This window comes from Schistocerca cancellata, chromosome 9, assembly GCF_023864275.1.
Source record: "Schistocerca cancellata isolate TAMUIC-IGC-003103 chromosome 9, iqSchCanc2.1, whole genome shotgun sequence".
NCBI lineage: Eukaryota > Metazoa > Arthropoda > Insecta > Orthoptera > Acrididae > Schistocerca > Schistocerca cancellata.
This window is the reverse complement of record NC_064634.1, coordinates 92,884,708-92,902,817: the sequence shown is the minus strand read 5'-3', so window position 1 is coordinate 92,902,817 and position 18,110 is coordinate 92,884,708. Positions and strand designations below refer to the sequence as shown.

The following is an 18,110-nucleotide window of genomic DNA, read 5'->3' as shown; positions in this document are numbered from 1 at the left end:
TAGTAGAAATGACAGCCTTAAATTTGTGTGGTTTATGGTGTAATCGAAGTTTAACTGGTTTCTTTTTGTACTCTTGTGGACGTCCTCACACTTTCCTTTACTGAGAGAAAATTGCCACTTTTCGCTCTATTCAGATATCGTATCTAAGTCATTTTCAGTTGGTTTTGATCTCCTGATGACTTTACTAAACGGTAAATGACATCGTCTGCAAACAGTCTAAGAGAGCTCTTCAGATTATCTTTGGGAACGACGAATCAAACATCTGTTTTACTGGATGTCTTTCCGTCAGTTATTTCGAACAGCGCCCTTTCTGAGAGGACATCTCGAATTCTGCAGCACAGCCATAGGTATGCAACTGGAATGGCTATATCTTATGAGAAACGGTGTCAAAAGCCTTCCGGAAATTTAGAAATATTGCATTAATTTGAGTGGCAACTGCCTTGCCGCAGTGGATACACCGGTTCCCGTGAGATCACCGAAGTTAAGCGCTGTCGGGCGTGGTCGGCACTTGGATGGGTGACCATCCAGGCCGCCATGCGCTGTTGCCATTTTTCGGAGTGCACTCAGCCTCGTGATGCCAATTGAGGAGCTACTTGACCGAATAGTAGCGGCTTCGGTCAAGTATACCATCATAACTACCGGGAGAGCGGTCCTCCACTGAGGATGACACGGCGGTCGGATGGTCACGGTAGGCCACTCGTGGCCCGAAGACGGAGTGCTGTGTGCATTAATTTGAGATCCACTGTCGACAGCACTCATTACTTCGTGCAGGTAAAGAGCTAGTTGTGTTCCAGCTACATCTACATCTATATGGATACTCCGCAGGTCACCGACGGTGCGTGGCACGGGCACCCCGTATCACTACTAGTCACTTCCTTTCCTATTCCATTCGAAAACAGAACGAGGGAAAAATGACTGGCTATATGCCTCTAAATGATCCCCAATTTCTCGTCTCTTATCTTCGTGATCCTTACGCGCATTGTATGTAAGCAACAGAAGTCAGCTTCAGATGCCTGTTACCTAAATTTTCTCAATAGTGTTCCTTGGAAAGAACGTCGTCCTCTCTCCAGGCATTCCCATTTGTGTTCCAGAAGCATCTTCGTGACCCTTGCGTGTTGTTAGAACCAGCCAGTAACAAATCAAGCAGCCTACTGTGGGGCGGCGGTTAACTCGTCAAAATTAAAATTGCTGCTGTATAAAATGCTTGCAATACAAATGTTTGAATGTTGAATCAGTTTCAGGCTTTTAGAATGTTGTTAATGCTGTCTTTCGCCGTTCTCAACACTGGTTCTCTATTTACTTATTAGCACCCAGAAAGTAATTTAACAAAACGTGGAGCCTGTAATTAGAGTTCCTAGAGCCCACTTCATCTGAGAATACCATTATAGCTGCAGCTTGTAGCTCTGAGGAATTAGGAGATTGTCCGGGATTTCTAATCAAAAACGATTTTCCAAAATACACTCCTAGAAATGGAAAAAAGAACACATTGACACCGGTGTGTCAGACCCACCATACTTGCTCCGGACACTGCGAGAGGGCTGTACAAGCAATGATCACACGCACGGCACAGCGGGCACACCAGGAACCGCGGTGTTGGCCGTCGAATGGCGCTAGCTGCGCAGCATTTGTGCACCGCCGCCGTCAGTGTCAGCCAGTTTGCCGTGGCATACGGAGCTCCATCGCAGTCTTTAACACTGGTAGCATGCCGCGACAGCGTGGACGTGAACCGTATGTGCAGTTGACGGACTTTGAGCGAGGGCGTATAGTGGGCATGCGGGAGGCAGGGTGGACGTACCGCCGAATTGCCCAACACGTGGGGCGTGAGGTCTCCACAGTACATCGATGTTGTCGCCAGTGGTCGGCGGGAGGTGCACGTGCCCGTCGACCTGGGACCGGACCGCAGCGATGCACGGATGCACGCCAAGACCGTAGGATCCTACGCAGTGCCGTAGGGGACCGCACCGCCACTTCCCAGCAAATTAGGGACACTGTTGCTCCTGGGGTATCGGCGAGGACCATTCGCAACCGTCTCCATGAAGCTGGGCTACGGTCCCGCACACCGTTAGGCCGTCTTCCGCTCACGCCCCAACATCGTGCAGCCCGCCTCCAGTGGTGTCGCGACAGGCGTGAATGGAGGGACGAATGGAGACGTGTCGTCTCCAGCGATGAGAGTCGCTTCTGCCTTGGTGCCAATGATGGTCGTATGCGTGTTTCGCGCCGTGCAGGTGAGCGCCACAATCAGGACTGCATACGACCGAGGCACACAGGGCCAACACCCGGCATCATGGTGTGGGGAGCGATCTCCTACACTGGCCGTACACCACTGGTGATCGTCGAGGGGACACTGAATAGTGCACGGTACATCCAAACCGTCATGGAACCCATCGTTCTACCATTCCTAGACCGGCAAGGGAACTTGCTGTTCCAACAGGACAATGCACGTCCGCATGTATCCCGTGCCACCCAACGTGCTCTAGAAGGTGTAAGTCAACTACCCTGGCCAGCAAGATCTCCGGATCTGTCCCCCATTGAGCATGTTTGGGACTGGATGAAGCGTCGTCTCATGCGGTCTGCACGTCCAGCACGAACGCTGGTCCAACTGAGGCGCCAGGTGGAAATGGCATGGCAAGCCGTTCCACAGGACTACATCCAGCATCTCTACGATCGTCTCCATGGGAGAATAGCAGCCTGCATTGCTGCGAAAGGTGGATATACACTGTACTAGTGCCGACATTGTGCATGCTCTGTTGCCTGCGTCTATGTGCCTGTGGTTCTGTCAGCGTGATCATGTGATGTATCTGACCCCAGGAATGTGTCAATAAAGTTTCCCCTTCCTGGGACAATGAATTCACGGTGTTCTTATTTCAATTTCCAGGAGTGTAGTTGAGTATATTCTGAAATTCACTGGCAAAAACACAAGTATCCCTACAACCTAACTAACAGAGCAGTTCAGAGTCTAATGCACTGATGCAACTATAAATGTCCGAATTAAATGTGAAAAAGAATGCTCGCCAAAATTTGATCAGAATATTTCATCAAACGTCATGCTAAATAATTGGTAGAATGTCTGTCCCGCGACGGCACGTGAAAATACGACAATACGCAAACTGAAACTAGATAATGAAAATCATCTCCGAATTAACCCTTCACTTGAAATGATTTCATGGTTCCGCGTATCTCTAGTAACTTAATACGGCACCCGAGGCTGTTTGTAGCAGTGATACCGATGCGACGCGACTCCCGACACAGATGGCGTGCTATTTAGCGTCTGGAGAGAACTGGGGCCTTCCTTCCTCGTGCAGCGTTCTTATATATATAGTCGCGGTGCGGACGGCTAAGGGAACGCCTGATCAAATCGGCTCTCCCGACTAGCCGCTGGGCTAGTAACGCACCACTTCAAGTTACATAATAATTTATAGCTTCTTTTGCTGATGGCCGATGAAGCTCTTAATTTAAACGTGCATTCAGCACGCAGGTAAGTATTGATAATAAAATTTTGACGTGGCTAAGTTAAATATTTTGGGCGAGAGAATTAATTAAATTACACTGCACGCAGTAGATGAGCTCTGAACTGGCCCTTTTGAGATCCGCTATCGCTATAATTTTATAGGTATTCAAAAGAAACTTTTCACATCTTCACAGTCATAGCGGACCTCCAACCTATTTAAATCTAAACATCCTAGCCTTATTTACTAGCCTACTTAATCTATCTTGCTTCCTTCAGTTTTGAGATGAAAACCAGAAAATCATGAATTTCCACTAAAGTCTTAGTTTGTGAAATCCAAAGTACTGTTTTTATTAAATCATTATGAAAGATGAATCTAAATATAAATTTTGAAGTCTCTAGCTCTTTTCTGTTGCGCCAATGATTTTTTTAGAAAAACGTCCAAATTTCGAAAATGGCTGAAGTTATCGAACTGACATTTAACACACATTAATTTAGTATTATTCCTGACATGCTAGAAAAGTTTTAGGTCATTTGCTTGATTTTTAAGGTATTGCGCAACATTTATGACGTCAGAGCTAGTTACAGCACACTGGCTGGCACACAATGGAAACTGATGTGAATTTACTACAGCGTGAGTAGGCTGCTTCCCTACACTACCTCTGGACCGCTACGATGTCTTCATTTAATCCGACCTGGTACGGACCCCAAACTACCGAGCAGTACTCAAGAAAAGGTCCCACTCGCGTCCTATACACCGTTTCCTTTAAAGACAAACCACGCTTTCCTAGGATTCTCCCAAGAGATCGACGTCAGTCAGTCGCCTTTCCTACCACAGTCCTGACATGCCCGTTCCATTTCACAACGCTTTGAAACGTTACACCCGGATATTGAAACTACGTGACTGTGTCAAGCAGGACACTACTAATGGTGGCCGGCCGGAGTGGCCGAGCGCTTCTAGGCGCTACAGTTTGGAACCGCGCGACCGCCACTGTCGCAGGTTCGAATCCTGCCTCGGGCATGGATGTGTGTGATGTCCTTAGGTTAGTTAGGTTTAAGTAGTTCTAAGTTCTAGGGGACTGATGACCTCACAAGTTAAGTCCCATACTGCTCAGAGCCATTTGAATTTACTAATGGTGCATCCGAACATTATGGGTTTGCTTTTCCTACTCATCCGCATTGACTCACATTTTTCTACATTTAAAGCTTGCTGCCATTCATCACACCAACTAGAAATTTTGTACTCCTATAGTCACTCAATTTCGATACCTTACCGTACGCCACAGCATCTTCAGCAAACAATCGAATATTGCTGTCCATACTGTCCGCCAAATCATTTATGTATATAGAGACTAATAGCGGTCCTGTCACACTTCCCTGGGGCACTCCCGACGAAACACTTGTCTCCGAAGCCGGCCGTGGTGGCCGTGCGGTTCTGGCGCTGCAGTCTGGAACCGCGGGACTGCTACGGTCGCAGGTTCGAATCCTGCCTCGGGCATGGATGTGTGTGATGTCCTTAGGTTAGTTAGGTTTAATTAGTTCTAAGTTCTAGGGGACTGATGACCTAAGATGTTAAGTCCCATAGTGCTCAGAGCCATTTGAACCTTGTCTCCGAAGAACGCTCGCCGCCGAGGACAACTTCCTGGGCTCTATAATTTAAGAGGTCTTCGAGCCACACACATACCTGTGAACCTGTCCTATATGCTTGCACTTTCTTTAACAACCGGCAGTGGGGTTTTCGGAAAATCTGTAAATATGGAATCTACCTGTTGCCTTTCATCCATATTTCGCAGTATATCATGTGAGAAAAGGGCAAGCTGCTTTCTAGCAGGCCGCTGTGGCCGAGCTGTTCTAGGCGCTTCAGTCCTGAACCGCGCTGCTGCTACGATCCTAGGTTCGAATCCTGCCTCGGGCATGGATGTGTGTGATGTCCTTAAGTTAGTTCTAAGTCTACGGGACTGATGACCTCAGATGTTAAGTCCCATTTGAACCATTTCGATGTTTTCCATAACCGTGCTGATTCATGGACATAAGTTTTCCGGTCTCAAGAAAATTTATTATATTCTAAACGAGAATATGTTAAGGATTCTGCAGCAAACCATTGTTGGGGATATTGGTCTGTAATTTTTCGTGTCCGTTCTTTTCTCCTTCTTATGCACATGGGTCACCTGCGCATTTTTCCAGTCGCTTGGGACTTTGCGCTTGGCGAAAGATTGACAAATGCAGGCTAAGTAAGGGGCCAATGCCGTAGAGTACTCTGTGATAAACAGAACTGGGATTCCACCTGGTCCTGGTGACTTATTTGTTTTCTACTCCTTCAGCTGTTTCTCTGCTCCAGGGATGCTTGTTACTATGTCGTCCATACGAGAGTCTGTCCGATGGCCAAACGACGGTTTGTTGGTACGATTCTCCTGCGTGAACTCCGGCTTATGTTATGCTGTTTTCTGCTACCACAATAGACTGGTCAGTAAGTGACTGGATACAAGCCTTAGGTCCACTTATCGATTTTTCATAGTACTAGAATTTTCGAGAGTTCTCTGTCAGGTCTTTTGCTAAGGTACGAGCGTGATAATAGCGTGTGCTTCGCGGATAGAACTTTTTACAGACGCACGAATCTCTACTAAACTATGTTTGTCGTCATTTGTGCGTTCTCTTTTGAACCGATAGTGCAACAACCTGTGGTTCCTCAGCATTTTCCGAATCTTGTTGCTAGACCATGGTGGGTCTTTTCCATCTTTAATCCACTTATAAGAGACATAATTCTCCAGACCACGTTTTACGGTCTGCTTAAACTTTGCCCATAATTCCTCTACGTCCATCTTACTGGAGCTAAGTGATGCCAATTCGCTGTCTAAGTGAGATGCTAATAGTTGCTCATCCGCTGTTCCTAGCAGAAACAATTTCCTATCTTTCACAAGAACGGTGTTTTCTGAAATTGTGCTGTGTGTCAATGAACCCTTCGAACACAGTGTATGTTCCAAAATCCAGCTGCAAATCGACTTTACTGCACTATACATATATACACTCCTGGAAATTGAAATAAGAACACCGTGAATTCATTGTCCCAGGAAGGGGAAACTTTATTGACACATTCCTGGGGTCAGATACATCACATGATCACACTGACAGAACCACAGGCACATAGACACAGGCAACAGAGCATGCACAATGTCGGCACTAGTACAGTGTATATCCACCTTTCGCAGCAATGCAGGCTGCTATTCTCCCATGGAGACGATCGTAGAGATGCTGGATGTAGTCCTGTGGAACGGCTTGCCATGCCATTTCCACCTGGCGCCTCAGTTGGACCAGCGTTCGTGCTGGACGTGCAGACCGCGTGAGACGACGCTTCATCCAGTCCCAAACATGCTCAATGGGGGACAGATCCGGAGATCTTGCTGGCCAGGGTAGTTGACTTACACCTTCTAGAGCACGTTGGGTGGCACGGGATACATGCGGACGTGCATTGTCCTGTTGGAACAGCAAGTTCCCTTGCCGGTCTAGGAATGGTAGAACGATGGGTTCGATGACGGTTTGGATGTACCGTGCACTATTCAGTCTCCCCTCGACGATCACCAGTGGTGTACGGCCAGTGTAGGAGATCGCTCCCCACACCATGATGCCGGGTGTTGGCCCTGTGTGCCTCGGTCGTATGCAGTCCTGATTGTGGCGCTCACCTGCACGGCGCCAAACACGCATACGACCATCATTGGCACCAAGGCAGAAGCGACTCTCATCGCTGAAGACGACACGTCTCCATTCGTCCCTCCATTCACGCCTGTCGCGACACCACTGGAGGCGGGCTGCACGATGTTGGGGCGTGAGCGGAAGACGGCCTAACGGTGTGCGGGTCCGTAGCCCAGCTTCATGGAGACGGTTGCGAATGGTCCTCGCCGATACCCCAGGAGCAACAGTGTCCCTAATTTGCTGGGAAGTGGCGGTGCGGTCCCCTACGGCACTGCGTAGGATCCTACGGTCTTGGCGTGCATCCGTGCGTCGCTGCGGTCCGGTCCCAGGTCGACGGGCACGTGCACCTTCCGCCGACCACTGGCGACAACATCGATGTACTGTGGAGACCTCACGCCCCACGTGTTGAGCAATTCGGCGGTACGTCCACCCGGCCTCCCGCATGCCCACTATACGCCCTCGCTCAAAGTCCGTCAACTGCACATACGGTTCACGTCCACGCTGTCGCGGCATGCTACCAGTGTTAAAGACTGCGATGGAGCTCCGTATGCCACGGCAAACTGGCTGACACTGACGGCGGCGGTGCACAAATGCTGCGCAGCTAGCGCCATTCGACGGCCAACACCGCGGTTCCTGGTGTGTCCGCTGTGCCGTGCGTGTGATCATTGCTTGTACAGCCCTCTCGCAGTGTCCGGAGCAAGTATGGTGGGTCTGACACACCGGTGTCAATGTGTTCTTTTTTCCATTTCCAGGAGTGTAGAAGAAAAGAGAGTAGTAACCACCTGGGCGAAGGGTGCACGTCTATCTATCTCTTTTCAGATTGTGGATTCTTTGGTGGATCTTTTTCTATGGGCATTATCCCGCATTCCAAGGCATATTTCTGTGCCTAGACTTCGTCTCATAAGGCTGGAAACATCATCAGGGGCTATTTTTTCGGCTTGGAGAACTTGTTTAGATTTCAAGCTGCTCCTCAAACTGTATAGTCTCTGATGGTGCCTTCACCATTACGAGACGAAGCGCTAGCACAGGAATATGCCTCGGAACACCGGCTAATGCCCATAAACAATTTACACTAACGACGGAAATACCGAACCTGAAAGCCTAGGTTGTAGATTGCAGACGTCGCCTGTCCTTAGCATGGGACATCGATTTTGAGAACAACAGCTGGTAGTTACTTTACAAATTCAGGACACAGACCCACTAAATTATCCGGCTGAATACTAGGGGGTAAAAAAACTACAGTGACGAATTTTAGAAGACCTTGACGTGAAAGTGGAAGAACAGTTTTTATCAACTTTTTCCTCAGAATGAATATATTTGTGGGAATGATTGCAGTGGTCACCAATTATAACAGCTAATGGATGGAGAAGGATTAGGAAATAGTCTTTCATAAAACAGCTCAAAATAAAAATAATAATAAACTGTCAGACGGAGCGACATTTTATACCAATAGTGTAGTGCGACATGTGTACAATCTTTACTGTTGTTCCATTATTGATGCAGCTCAGTGTTGAGAAATGTGCTTGTATGGCTAGTCCCCCATTCGTATCTCCGGGAGGGAACTGCCAAGTGAAGGTGACCATAAGGAAAAGAGTGAATAACCGTCGAAAGGATAACGTTTTACGATTGTGGACGTGGAATGTTTGAAGTTTGAAACATATAGGGAAGCTAGAAATGTGAAAAAGGAAATGCAGAAGCTCAATTTAGATATAGTGGTGGTCAGTGAAGTGAAACAGAAAGAAGACAAGGATTTCTGGTCAGATGAGTAGAAGAAAACGTTGTAAAGGGTATACGATTCGATATGAATAGGAAGGTAGCGCAGAGAGTGGGTTACTCTGAGCTGTTCTGCGATTGGTTTGTTGTCATCTGAATCGACAGCAAACCAACAACGACATCAATAGTTCAGGCATACATGCCGACGTCGCAAGCCGCAGATGAAGAGACAGAGGAAGTAGAGGAGACACAGAAAGTATATGAGGATACTGAACGAATAATTCAGTACGATAAGTGAGAGGAAAATGTAATATTCATTGCAGATTGGAGTAGAAGAAAGGGTTCCGGAAGAATATGGGCTTGGTATTACGAATGAGAAGAGAAAGACTAATTGAGTTCTGCAATGTATTTCAGGTGTAATGCCGAATACTCTGTTTAAGAATCACAGGAGGCGAAGGCATACTTGCAGAAGGCCGGGAGACACAAAAGGCCAGGAGACACAGGAAGACTTCAGTTAGACTACATCATGGTCAGGCAGAGAATTCGATATCAGAGACTGGATTGTAAGACGTACCCAGGAACAGATGTAGATACACACCGCAATATAGCAATAATCAAGAGTAGGCTGAAGTTTAAGAAACCAGGCAGGGAGAATCAATGCTCAAAGAAGTAGGATATGGAAGTAGTAAGGAGTGAAGACATAGTTCTCTGCAGCTATAGATAATGACGAGGTCGGTTGGCAGTTTAGCTAAAGAAGAATGGACATCTCTGAAAAGGGCGATCGCGTAATTTGGGAAGAAAGACGTAGGTACAAGGAAGGTAACTGCAAAGAAACCATGGGTAGCAGAAGAAAAAAATTCAGTTGATCGACGATAGAAGGAAGTACAAAGATGTTCAGGGAAATTCAGGAATACAAGAATACAAGGCAGTTAGAAATGAAATGGAGTGTAGGAATACTAAGGCGAAATGACTGCATGAAAAATAGGAAGGTATCGAAAAAGAAATGACTACCGGTAGGAGTGACTCAGCATACAGGGAAGTTGAAACAACCAACAGTGAGATTCAACGTAAAGACGATAACATTGTGAGTGCAATGAGAAAATAGGAGAGAGTAGATAGGTGGAAAGAGTACACTGAAAGTGTCTATGAGGTGACGACTTGTCTGATAACTAGACAGAAGGAGAAACGGCTTGTGACGTCGGCGTAGTCGATAGGGAAGAGATAGGGGATCCAGTATTAGAACCAGAATTTAAAAGAGCTTGGGAAGACTTAAGATCAAATGAGACAGAAGGGATAGATAACATTATACCGAAATTTCTAAAATCATTGTGGGAATTTGCAACAAAACGATTATTCACTTTGGTGAATGTATGTGACTGGCGATATATCATCAAGCGTCGACAATATGTAGAAAAACCAAGAGAGAAGAGTTGAAGACCAAGAACGAAGTACTCGGATTAAAAAGTGTATCAGACAGGGATGTAGTCTTTTGCCCCTTCTGTTCAATCTATACATCGAAGAAGTAAAGACGGAAGTAAAACAAAGATTCAAGGGTGCGTTGATAATTCTTCAGTGAAAGTGAACAGTAATTACAGGATCCGTAGGACAGAATGAATAGTCTAATGAGTACAGAATGTGGATTGAGAGTGAACTGAAGAAAGACGAAAATAATGATAAGTAGAAGAAATGAGAACAAAGAGAAACTTACCAAAATTGGTAATCACGAAAGAGGTGAAGTTGAATTCTGCTACCTAGGCAACAAAGTAATCCATGTTGGATGGAGCAAGGAGGATATGAAAAGCAGTGTAGCACTGGCAAAAATGGCATCCCTGGGCAAGAGAAGCCTACCAGTAGAAAACATACGCCTTGTTTTCAGGAATAAATTTCTGAGAATGTATGATAGTGAAGCATGGACTGTAGTAAAACTGGAGCAGAAGAGAATCGAAGCATTTGAGACGTGGTGCTGCGGAAGAATGTAAAAAATTAGGTGGACTGATAAGGTAAGGTATGAGGAGATTTAACGAAGAATCAGCGAGGGAAGGAATACATGGCAGAAACTGACAAGGAGAAGGGGCAGAATGAATACGACAAGTGTTAAGACATCAGGAAATAACTTCCATGGTATTAGAGGGAGCTGTATAGCGTTAAATGTGTAGAGGGAGATTGGAATATATCCAGCAAATACTTGAGGATCTCGGTTGTAACGGCTACTCTTAGAGGAGAGGAATTCGTAAAGCGTCGCATCAAACCACAGTCAGTAGACTGGTAATTCACAAAAAAAAAAAAAAAAAAAAAAAAAAAAAAAAAAAAAAAAAAAAAAAAAAATTTAAAAAAATTCTGAAATAAAAAGAGTGTATTTTCGTATTTGAAACTATAACCTGTAACATTTGCAAGTCTGCAAGCTGTGTATCGTAAGCTGCAGTCAGAGAATAATAAAAATCCCTTTTTCTCCTCCATGTCCCTGGCTCAAAGTCACACACACACAAACACACACGCACACTTACTCTTCTGCACAATGACATTGCAATTCCTCTCCCCCACACTTATTCCTCCTCACAGCCACATTTCTCCGCATCTATGTTTCTCTCTCTTCCTCTTGCTCTGTTCCGCGCGCGCGAGCTGCGGAGGCCTTGACGGAGTCGCCAGCCGCCAGCGCTGAGCTGCTGCGTCACTTCACGTCACGTGCTCCGGAAGTGCAAGTCAGTCGTGATGTGGCCGCGCTGCGTCGTGTCAGCAGATCCCCGCAGTTGAGCTCGCCTATGTATAGCCGCTGCCCGCCCCCACCGCCCAGCAGTCGCGCCTGCATTCTGGGAGCGAGAGCGCTCTGTGCGGATCTGAGGCAAGGACGAGACAGCGCAGGCGGGACAGGAGGGGGCCATGGAGCGGTACCGGGGCCGCGTCGCTCTGGTCACGGGCGCCAGCGCCGGCATCGGCGCCGCCATAACTCAGGCGCTGCTCAGACGCGGCGTCAACGTCGTGGGGCTCGCCAGGAGGGTCGACAGAGTCCAGGTGAGCCTCTGCCGTCTCCTGCTCTGAGGTCAGGCTTCCTCTCGCACAGATCGAGTCTCAACTTTGTAACAGGTAGCGGGATATCTCACTGACGGACTGTGTATCAGGCATTGAAGCTAACCTTAGAATGGGGGAACATAAAATCTGGAGGGCCACGAGGATCGCCTCTGGGCACCCTTTAATTTTTAACCTAAATACGAGGCGCTGTCAGTAAGTAACTCAACACATTTTCATCCTGGAAGCAGGTTGGTTTTATTCAGGGTTCCAATACACAGTATTACTCGCACCCTTTTGGCTACAAAACATATTTTTCGACTTCGCTAGGAAAACAAAAGTCGTGGGGTAGCGATATACACATATACGAATAACGTTAGTATCGCGTACACAAGGTATAAAAGGGCGGTCCATTGGCCGAGTTGTAATTTGTACTCAGGTGAGTTATATCAAACGTTTATCGACTTGACTATGGCCGAACGACAGCAATTGACAGACTTTAAACGCCGAATGGTAGTTGGAGATAGACGCATGGGACATTCGATTTCGGAAATCGTTAATGGATTCATTATTCCGAGATCCAGAGTATCAAAAGTGTGCCGAGAATACCAAATTTGAGGCGTTGCCTCCCACCACGGACAACACAGTGGCCGACGGTATTCACTTTACGACCGAGAACAGCGGCGTTTGGGTGGAGTCAATGATTTATTTATTTATTTATTTATTTATGCATTTATTTTACCTGGCAAGATTAGGGCCTTCAGGCCCTCTCTTACACCTAACCAGGCATACTCAGATTCAACAAATTTCAGTTTCTACAGAACATTAAGGACATATAACATGTTATACAGTATTAATGTTAAAGAAAAAAAGTAGAGATTATAAAAGTAGGACAATGATAAGTATAACAATCAAAAAATAATTATAACAATGAATAATAATAATAATAATAATAATAATGACTGTGTATATGAAAGTAAACATATTTTTCTTTTATGAATATCAGTCCTATTGTTAGTTGGGAATTTTCTCGTTATATTCTTGCAGCTTGTGAGTTATTCTCATCAAGCAGAGACATAAGACGATAGAATGGGGTGAAAGAGATATAGAAGAGGTAGATAGGTTAGAGGAAGAGAAATAGAATGGTAAAATTCGAAGCTATGATGGAGAGGAGAAAGAAAGAGATGAGAGGGGCACAACAATGGTGGCTATGCCGTCCCTAATATGTAAGTTTTGAGTTCCCTCTTGAATGTTGAGTGGTTCTGGATTAGACGCAGATCACAGGGGAGCGCGTTCCATAGTCGTATGGCTGAGATGGAGAATGACACGGAGAAAGATTTTGTGTTATGTAAAGGTACAGTCAAGATGCTAGACGTATCCGATCTGGTATTGCGGTTGTGGAATGATGATAGGTGTTTAATGTGAGAAGATAAGTATTGGGGGCACCAGTGGCTAAGAAATCGATGAAGTAAGCACATCGTGTGGAGAGCGCGTGCCTTATGTGGGCGTATCCAACCTAGTTGGGAGTATGAAGGACTGATATGATCATACAACCGTATATTGCATACGTATCTAAGGCAAGCATTCATCACTAGCTCGAGGCATCTCGAATTTTCACTATTTGTGCCGTGTTGAACTACATCACAGTAGTAAAGATTAGGCAAGACTAGTGTTTGGACTAATTTTTGTTTAAACTTGCGACTTTGTTTGAACTTGCGACGAACGTATCCGTTAGGACAGTGCCGCAAAATTTGGCGTTAATGGGCTGTGGCAGCAGACGACCGACGCAATTGCTTTTGCTAACAGCACGACATCGCCGCTTGCAGCGCCTCTCCTGGGCTCGTGACTATGTCGGTTGGACTGTAGACACATCAGTGACCAGAACGTCTCTCCAAGTTGTAACTCACCTACAGATGCTCAACATGCGCTTCGTTTGTGATGTGGCAAGTATCAGTTCGTAGTGAAGAGTTATTGACAAGGTGTGTCCGGGAAGGCGCGGAGGCAGCCCGCTTTGTGAGTCTGGCGATTGAAATGCCTGTCTGCAGGTGCGTGTAATGTCTCTTGCAGCGGTCTCTCCGTGATATTTTCAGAAATTTTATAAATTATATAACTCAGTACATATCTCGAAATATCTCTTCTTATCTTACCGCTTATCAATGCAAAGTAGTTTCAAGCCCAATTATTCTTTGGAGCGTCCATTTACTCCATGGAATAGCTTCTCTGCTATCTATGTTTTCTCTTAGGAAAAAGAGGGACTTCTTGCCGATTAGTCGTGAAAGAAGGATGTATATGTATGTATTGTTGAGCTAGTCGCCATCTTGATGAGATTCTGTATGAGAAGGAATTTAATACACGAACTAAACTAAAGTAAGTGTGTTCGCGTATTATTTAACTGATTATTATTATTGACAGTGTCTGCTTACTACGCTGTGTTGCACGGGATCAGTGGGGAACGTCTGATTTACACTGGACGAACCTGCCGTTTTGTATGCTCAAGATATCCAGTTACTTCAAATAAATAGGCTAACACGGTCTTACCAGCAGATCTCCGGTCTTCCCCATGTGATCACCGAAAGTTAATAATTATTACAAATGTTTCCAGGAGATCGACTGACAATTTTCGTCGCACCGAGACTTCGAAATTGCTTCACTGCCTTATGGAATTTAAGTTAAGCTTAATTTAATCAGGATAGAACAGTATTGAACTGTGTGAATGTGATAAGCCTGCTTTGTCAATGAAAATTCCCTTAATATACGCATGTTTTTACTATCCTGATCAGTGAAGCTAAATCAGGCCGGTGTGAGAGAGGTTTTTAAATTTTAGATCCCATACAAAACATATTAAATGCGGACTAATTCGTTGTGACCATACGGTGAAGAGATTAACAATGAAACCTGAGGACAACGCGAGTTATAGGTGGAATCTACAATTATAAGTATTCTGCTAACCATTAGTAGGCTACACCTTACCAACGGGACACTGATATACTGTATATAGCAATAACATGCAGCAGTTCTCTGATAACCTATCGTGTGACGCATAGGTCCCAATGGCAATGAAAGGGTTAATATGCAGCAACTTCAGCGTGTAAGTTGTTTTTTTCTCTCCATCTAACGCTCTTCTCGCAGACAGATCATTTAATTTACCACCTGATGTTTTCTGCACGGTCGTAACTACCCCTGTCAGTATAGACTACCCTTTTTGACTCCCCGCACCAAAACTTCAATTTTGAGCTGCTGCCCAGGGGAAAACAGCCTTTTATGGTTTGTTTGAGCCACATATACTTGGGGGTACTAAACAGAGTAAAAACATGCTACCTGTAATAGCTACAATTAATAAATTGCCAATGAAGTAAATACTAATGTAATGTTGTTCAATACACTCTCCTCAGTTATCACTGACCACACTTATATCCTTAACACTCTGTAAGTAATACACTCCTGGAAATTGAAATAAGAACACCGTGAATTCATTGTCCCAGGAAGGGGAAACTTTATTGACACATTCCTGGGGTCAGATACATCACATGATCACACTGACAGAACCACAGGCACATAGACACAGGCAACAGAGCATGCACAATGTCGGCACTAGTACAGTGTATATCCACCTTTCGCAGCAATGCAGGCTGCTATTCTCCCATGGAGACGATCGTAGAGATGCTGGATGTAGTCCTGTGGAACGGCTTGCCATGCCATTTCCACCTGGCGCCTCAGTTGGACCAGCGTTCGTGCTGGACGTGCAGACCGCGTGAGACGACGCTTCATCCAGTCCCAAACATGCTCAATGGGGGACAGATCCGGAGATTTTGCTGGCCAGGGTAGTTGACTTACACCTTCTAGACCACGTTGGGTGGCACGGGATACATGCGGACGTGCATTGTCCTGTTGGAACAGCAAGTTCCCTTGCCGGTCTAGGAATGGTAGAACGATGGGTTCGATGACGGTTTGGATGTACCGTGCACTATTCAGTGTCCCCTCGACGATCACCAGTCGTGTACGGCCAGTGTAGGAGATCGCTCCCCACACCATGATGCCGGGTGTTGGCCCTGTGTGCCTCGGTCGTATGCAGTCCTGATTGTGGCGCTCACCTGCACGGCGCCAAACACGCATACGACCATCATTGGCACCAAGGCAGAAGCGACTCTCATCGCTGAAGGCGACACGCTCAATTCGTCCCTCCATTCACGCCTGTCGTGACACCACTGGAGGCGGGCTGCACGATGTTGGGGCGTGAGCGGAAGACGGCCTAACGGTGTGCGGGACCGTAGCCCAGCTTCATGGAGACGGTTGCGAATGGTCCTCGCCGATACCCCAGGAGCAACAGTGTCCCTAATTTGCTGGGAAGTGGCGGTGCGGTCCCCTACGGCACTGCGTAGGATCCTACGGTCTTGGCGTGCATCCGTGCGTCGCTGCGGTCCGGTCCCAGGTCGACGGGCACGTGCACCTTCCGCCGACCACTGGCGACAACATCGATGTACTGTGGAGACCTCACGCCCCACGTGTTGAGCAATTCGGCGGTACGTCCACCCGGCCTCCCGCATGCCCACTATACGCCCTCGCTCAAAGTCCGTCAACTGCACATACGGTTCACGTCCACGCTGTCGCGGCATGCTACCAGTGTTAAAGACTGCGATGGAGCTCCGTATGCCACGGCAAACTGGCTGACACTGACGGCGGCGGTGCACAAATGCTGCGCAGCTAGCGCCATTCGACGGCCAACACCGCGGTTCCTGGTGTGTCCGCTGTGCCGTGCGTGTGATCATTGCTTGTACAGCCCTCTCGCAGTGTCCGGAGCAAGTATGGTGGGTCTGACACACCGGTGTCAATGTGTTCTTTTTTCCATTTCCAGGAGTGTATTTTCCTAGAAGAAACCATTTAATAAAACAATTTAATTTCGGTGGTTCAACCTCTCTAACTTACTGAAAGTATGAGTTAACGTGCCTGAGATTTAAGTTACTTGAGATAAGTAGCAACAACGAGAAGTTTTAACTGTTACTTCAGCAAAAAGCTTTCGTTGTGTATGGCCATGGCGAAGAACAACTCGGTGACTTCCTAAGACACTTGAACATCCTCCATGTCAACATAAAATTTACCATGGAAGTAAAAAAGGACAAAAAAACTGCCATTTCTAGGTGTGCTGGTCACAAGGGATGGCGAAAACCGGGGACAGAGCGTGTATCGAAAGCCGACACACACGGACCGATACCTGCACAAACTATCAAACCACCATCCGAGCCAGAAAAAGAGGCATGATTAATACATTCGTAACGCGAGCAGGACGAATATGTGAACCGCAGCACCTCAGACGCGAAATGCAACACCTGGAAAGTGTTCTGAGGAGCAATGGGTACTCCACACATTATATTAGAAGTGTGTCCGCCCCAGTAGCTGAGTGGTCAGCGTGACGGATTGCCGTCCTCCGGGCCCGGGTTCGATTCCCGGCTGGGTCGGGGATTTTCTCCGCTCAGGGACTGGGTGTTGTGTTGTGTTCATCATCATTTCATCCCCATCCGGCGTGCAGGTCGCCCAATGTGGCGCCGAATGTAATAAGACCTGCGCCAAGGCGGCCGGACCTGCCCCGCGAGGGGCCTCCCGGCCAATGACGCCAAACGCTCATTTCCATTTCCATTAGAAGTGTAACAGAGCCAAACACGCGGCGAAGTCCTTTCTGACTTACATTCCCAGAGTGACGGGCAGGATCGGCCGTATATTGCGCAAACACGGCGTAAAGACGATTTTCAAACCGACAGGGAAGATCAAAGAGTGTCTTCGATCGGCAAAGGAGAAAAGGGGCCCCCTTGCAATGTCGGGAATGTAACGCATACCATGCACATGTCGGAATGACTGGATGATCAATCAACACCAAGATCAAAGAACATAAGCGACATTGCAAGATGGGGCAGGTGGAGAAATCGGCCGTGGCAGAGCACGCACTGAGTGAGACCGACCACGTAATAAAATTCGCCGACACGGAAGTTCTGGCTGTAGAGAAGCAGTATCACACCCGCTAGTTCAGATTGTTGTTGTTGTTGTTGTGGCCTTCAGTCCTGAGACTGGTTTGATGCAGCTCTCCATGCTACTCTATCCTGTGCAAGCTTCTTCATCTCCCAGTACCTACTGCAACCTACATCCTTCTGAATCTGCTTAGTGTATTCATCTCTTGGTCTCCCCCTACGATTTTTACCCTCCACGCTGCCCTCCAATACTAAATTGGTGATCCCTTGATGTCTCAGAACATGTCCTACCAACCGATCACTTC

At 46.7% G+C, this 18,110-nt stretch overlaps 1 protein-coding gene and 1 pseudogene across 1 annotated transcript in view; both read left to right on the top strand.

Moving 5' to 3' along the window:
• The first annotated feature begins 430 nt into the window (after nt 1–430).
• On the top strand, nt 431–548 carry LOC126102301 (5S ribosomal RNA; annotated as a pseudogene).
• An 11,030-nt stretch (nt 549–11,578) lies between these two features.
• The window catches only part of LOC126100769 (dehydrogenase/reductase SDR family member 11-like), a 96,173-nt gene continuing 89,641 nt past the window's right edge, over nt 11,579–18,110 (top strand). The window contains exon 1 of the mRNA XM_049911389.1: nt 11,579–11,854. Within this exon, the coding sequence (XP_049767346.1) occupies nt 11,723–11,854 (132 nt within the window). The 5' untranslated portion in view covers nt 11,579–11,722. The remainder of the gene's footprint in view (nt 11,855–18,110) is intronic.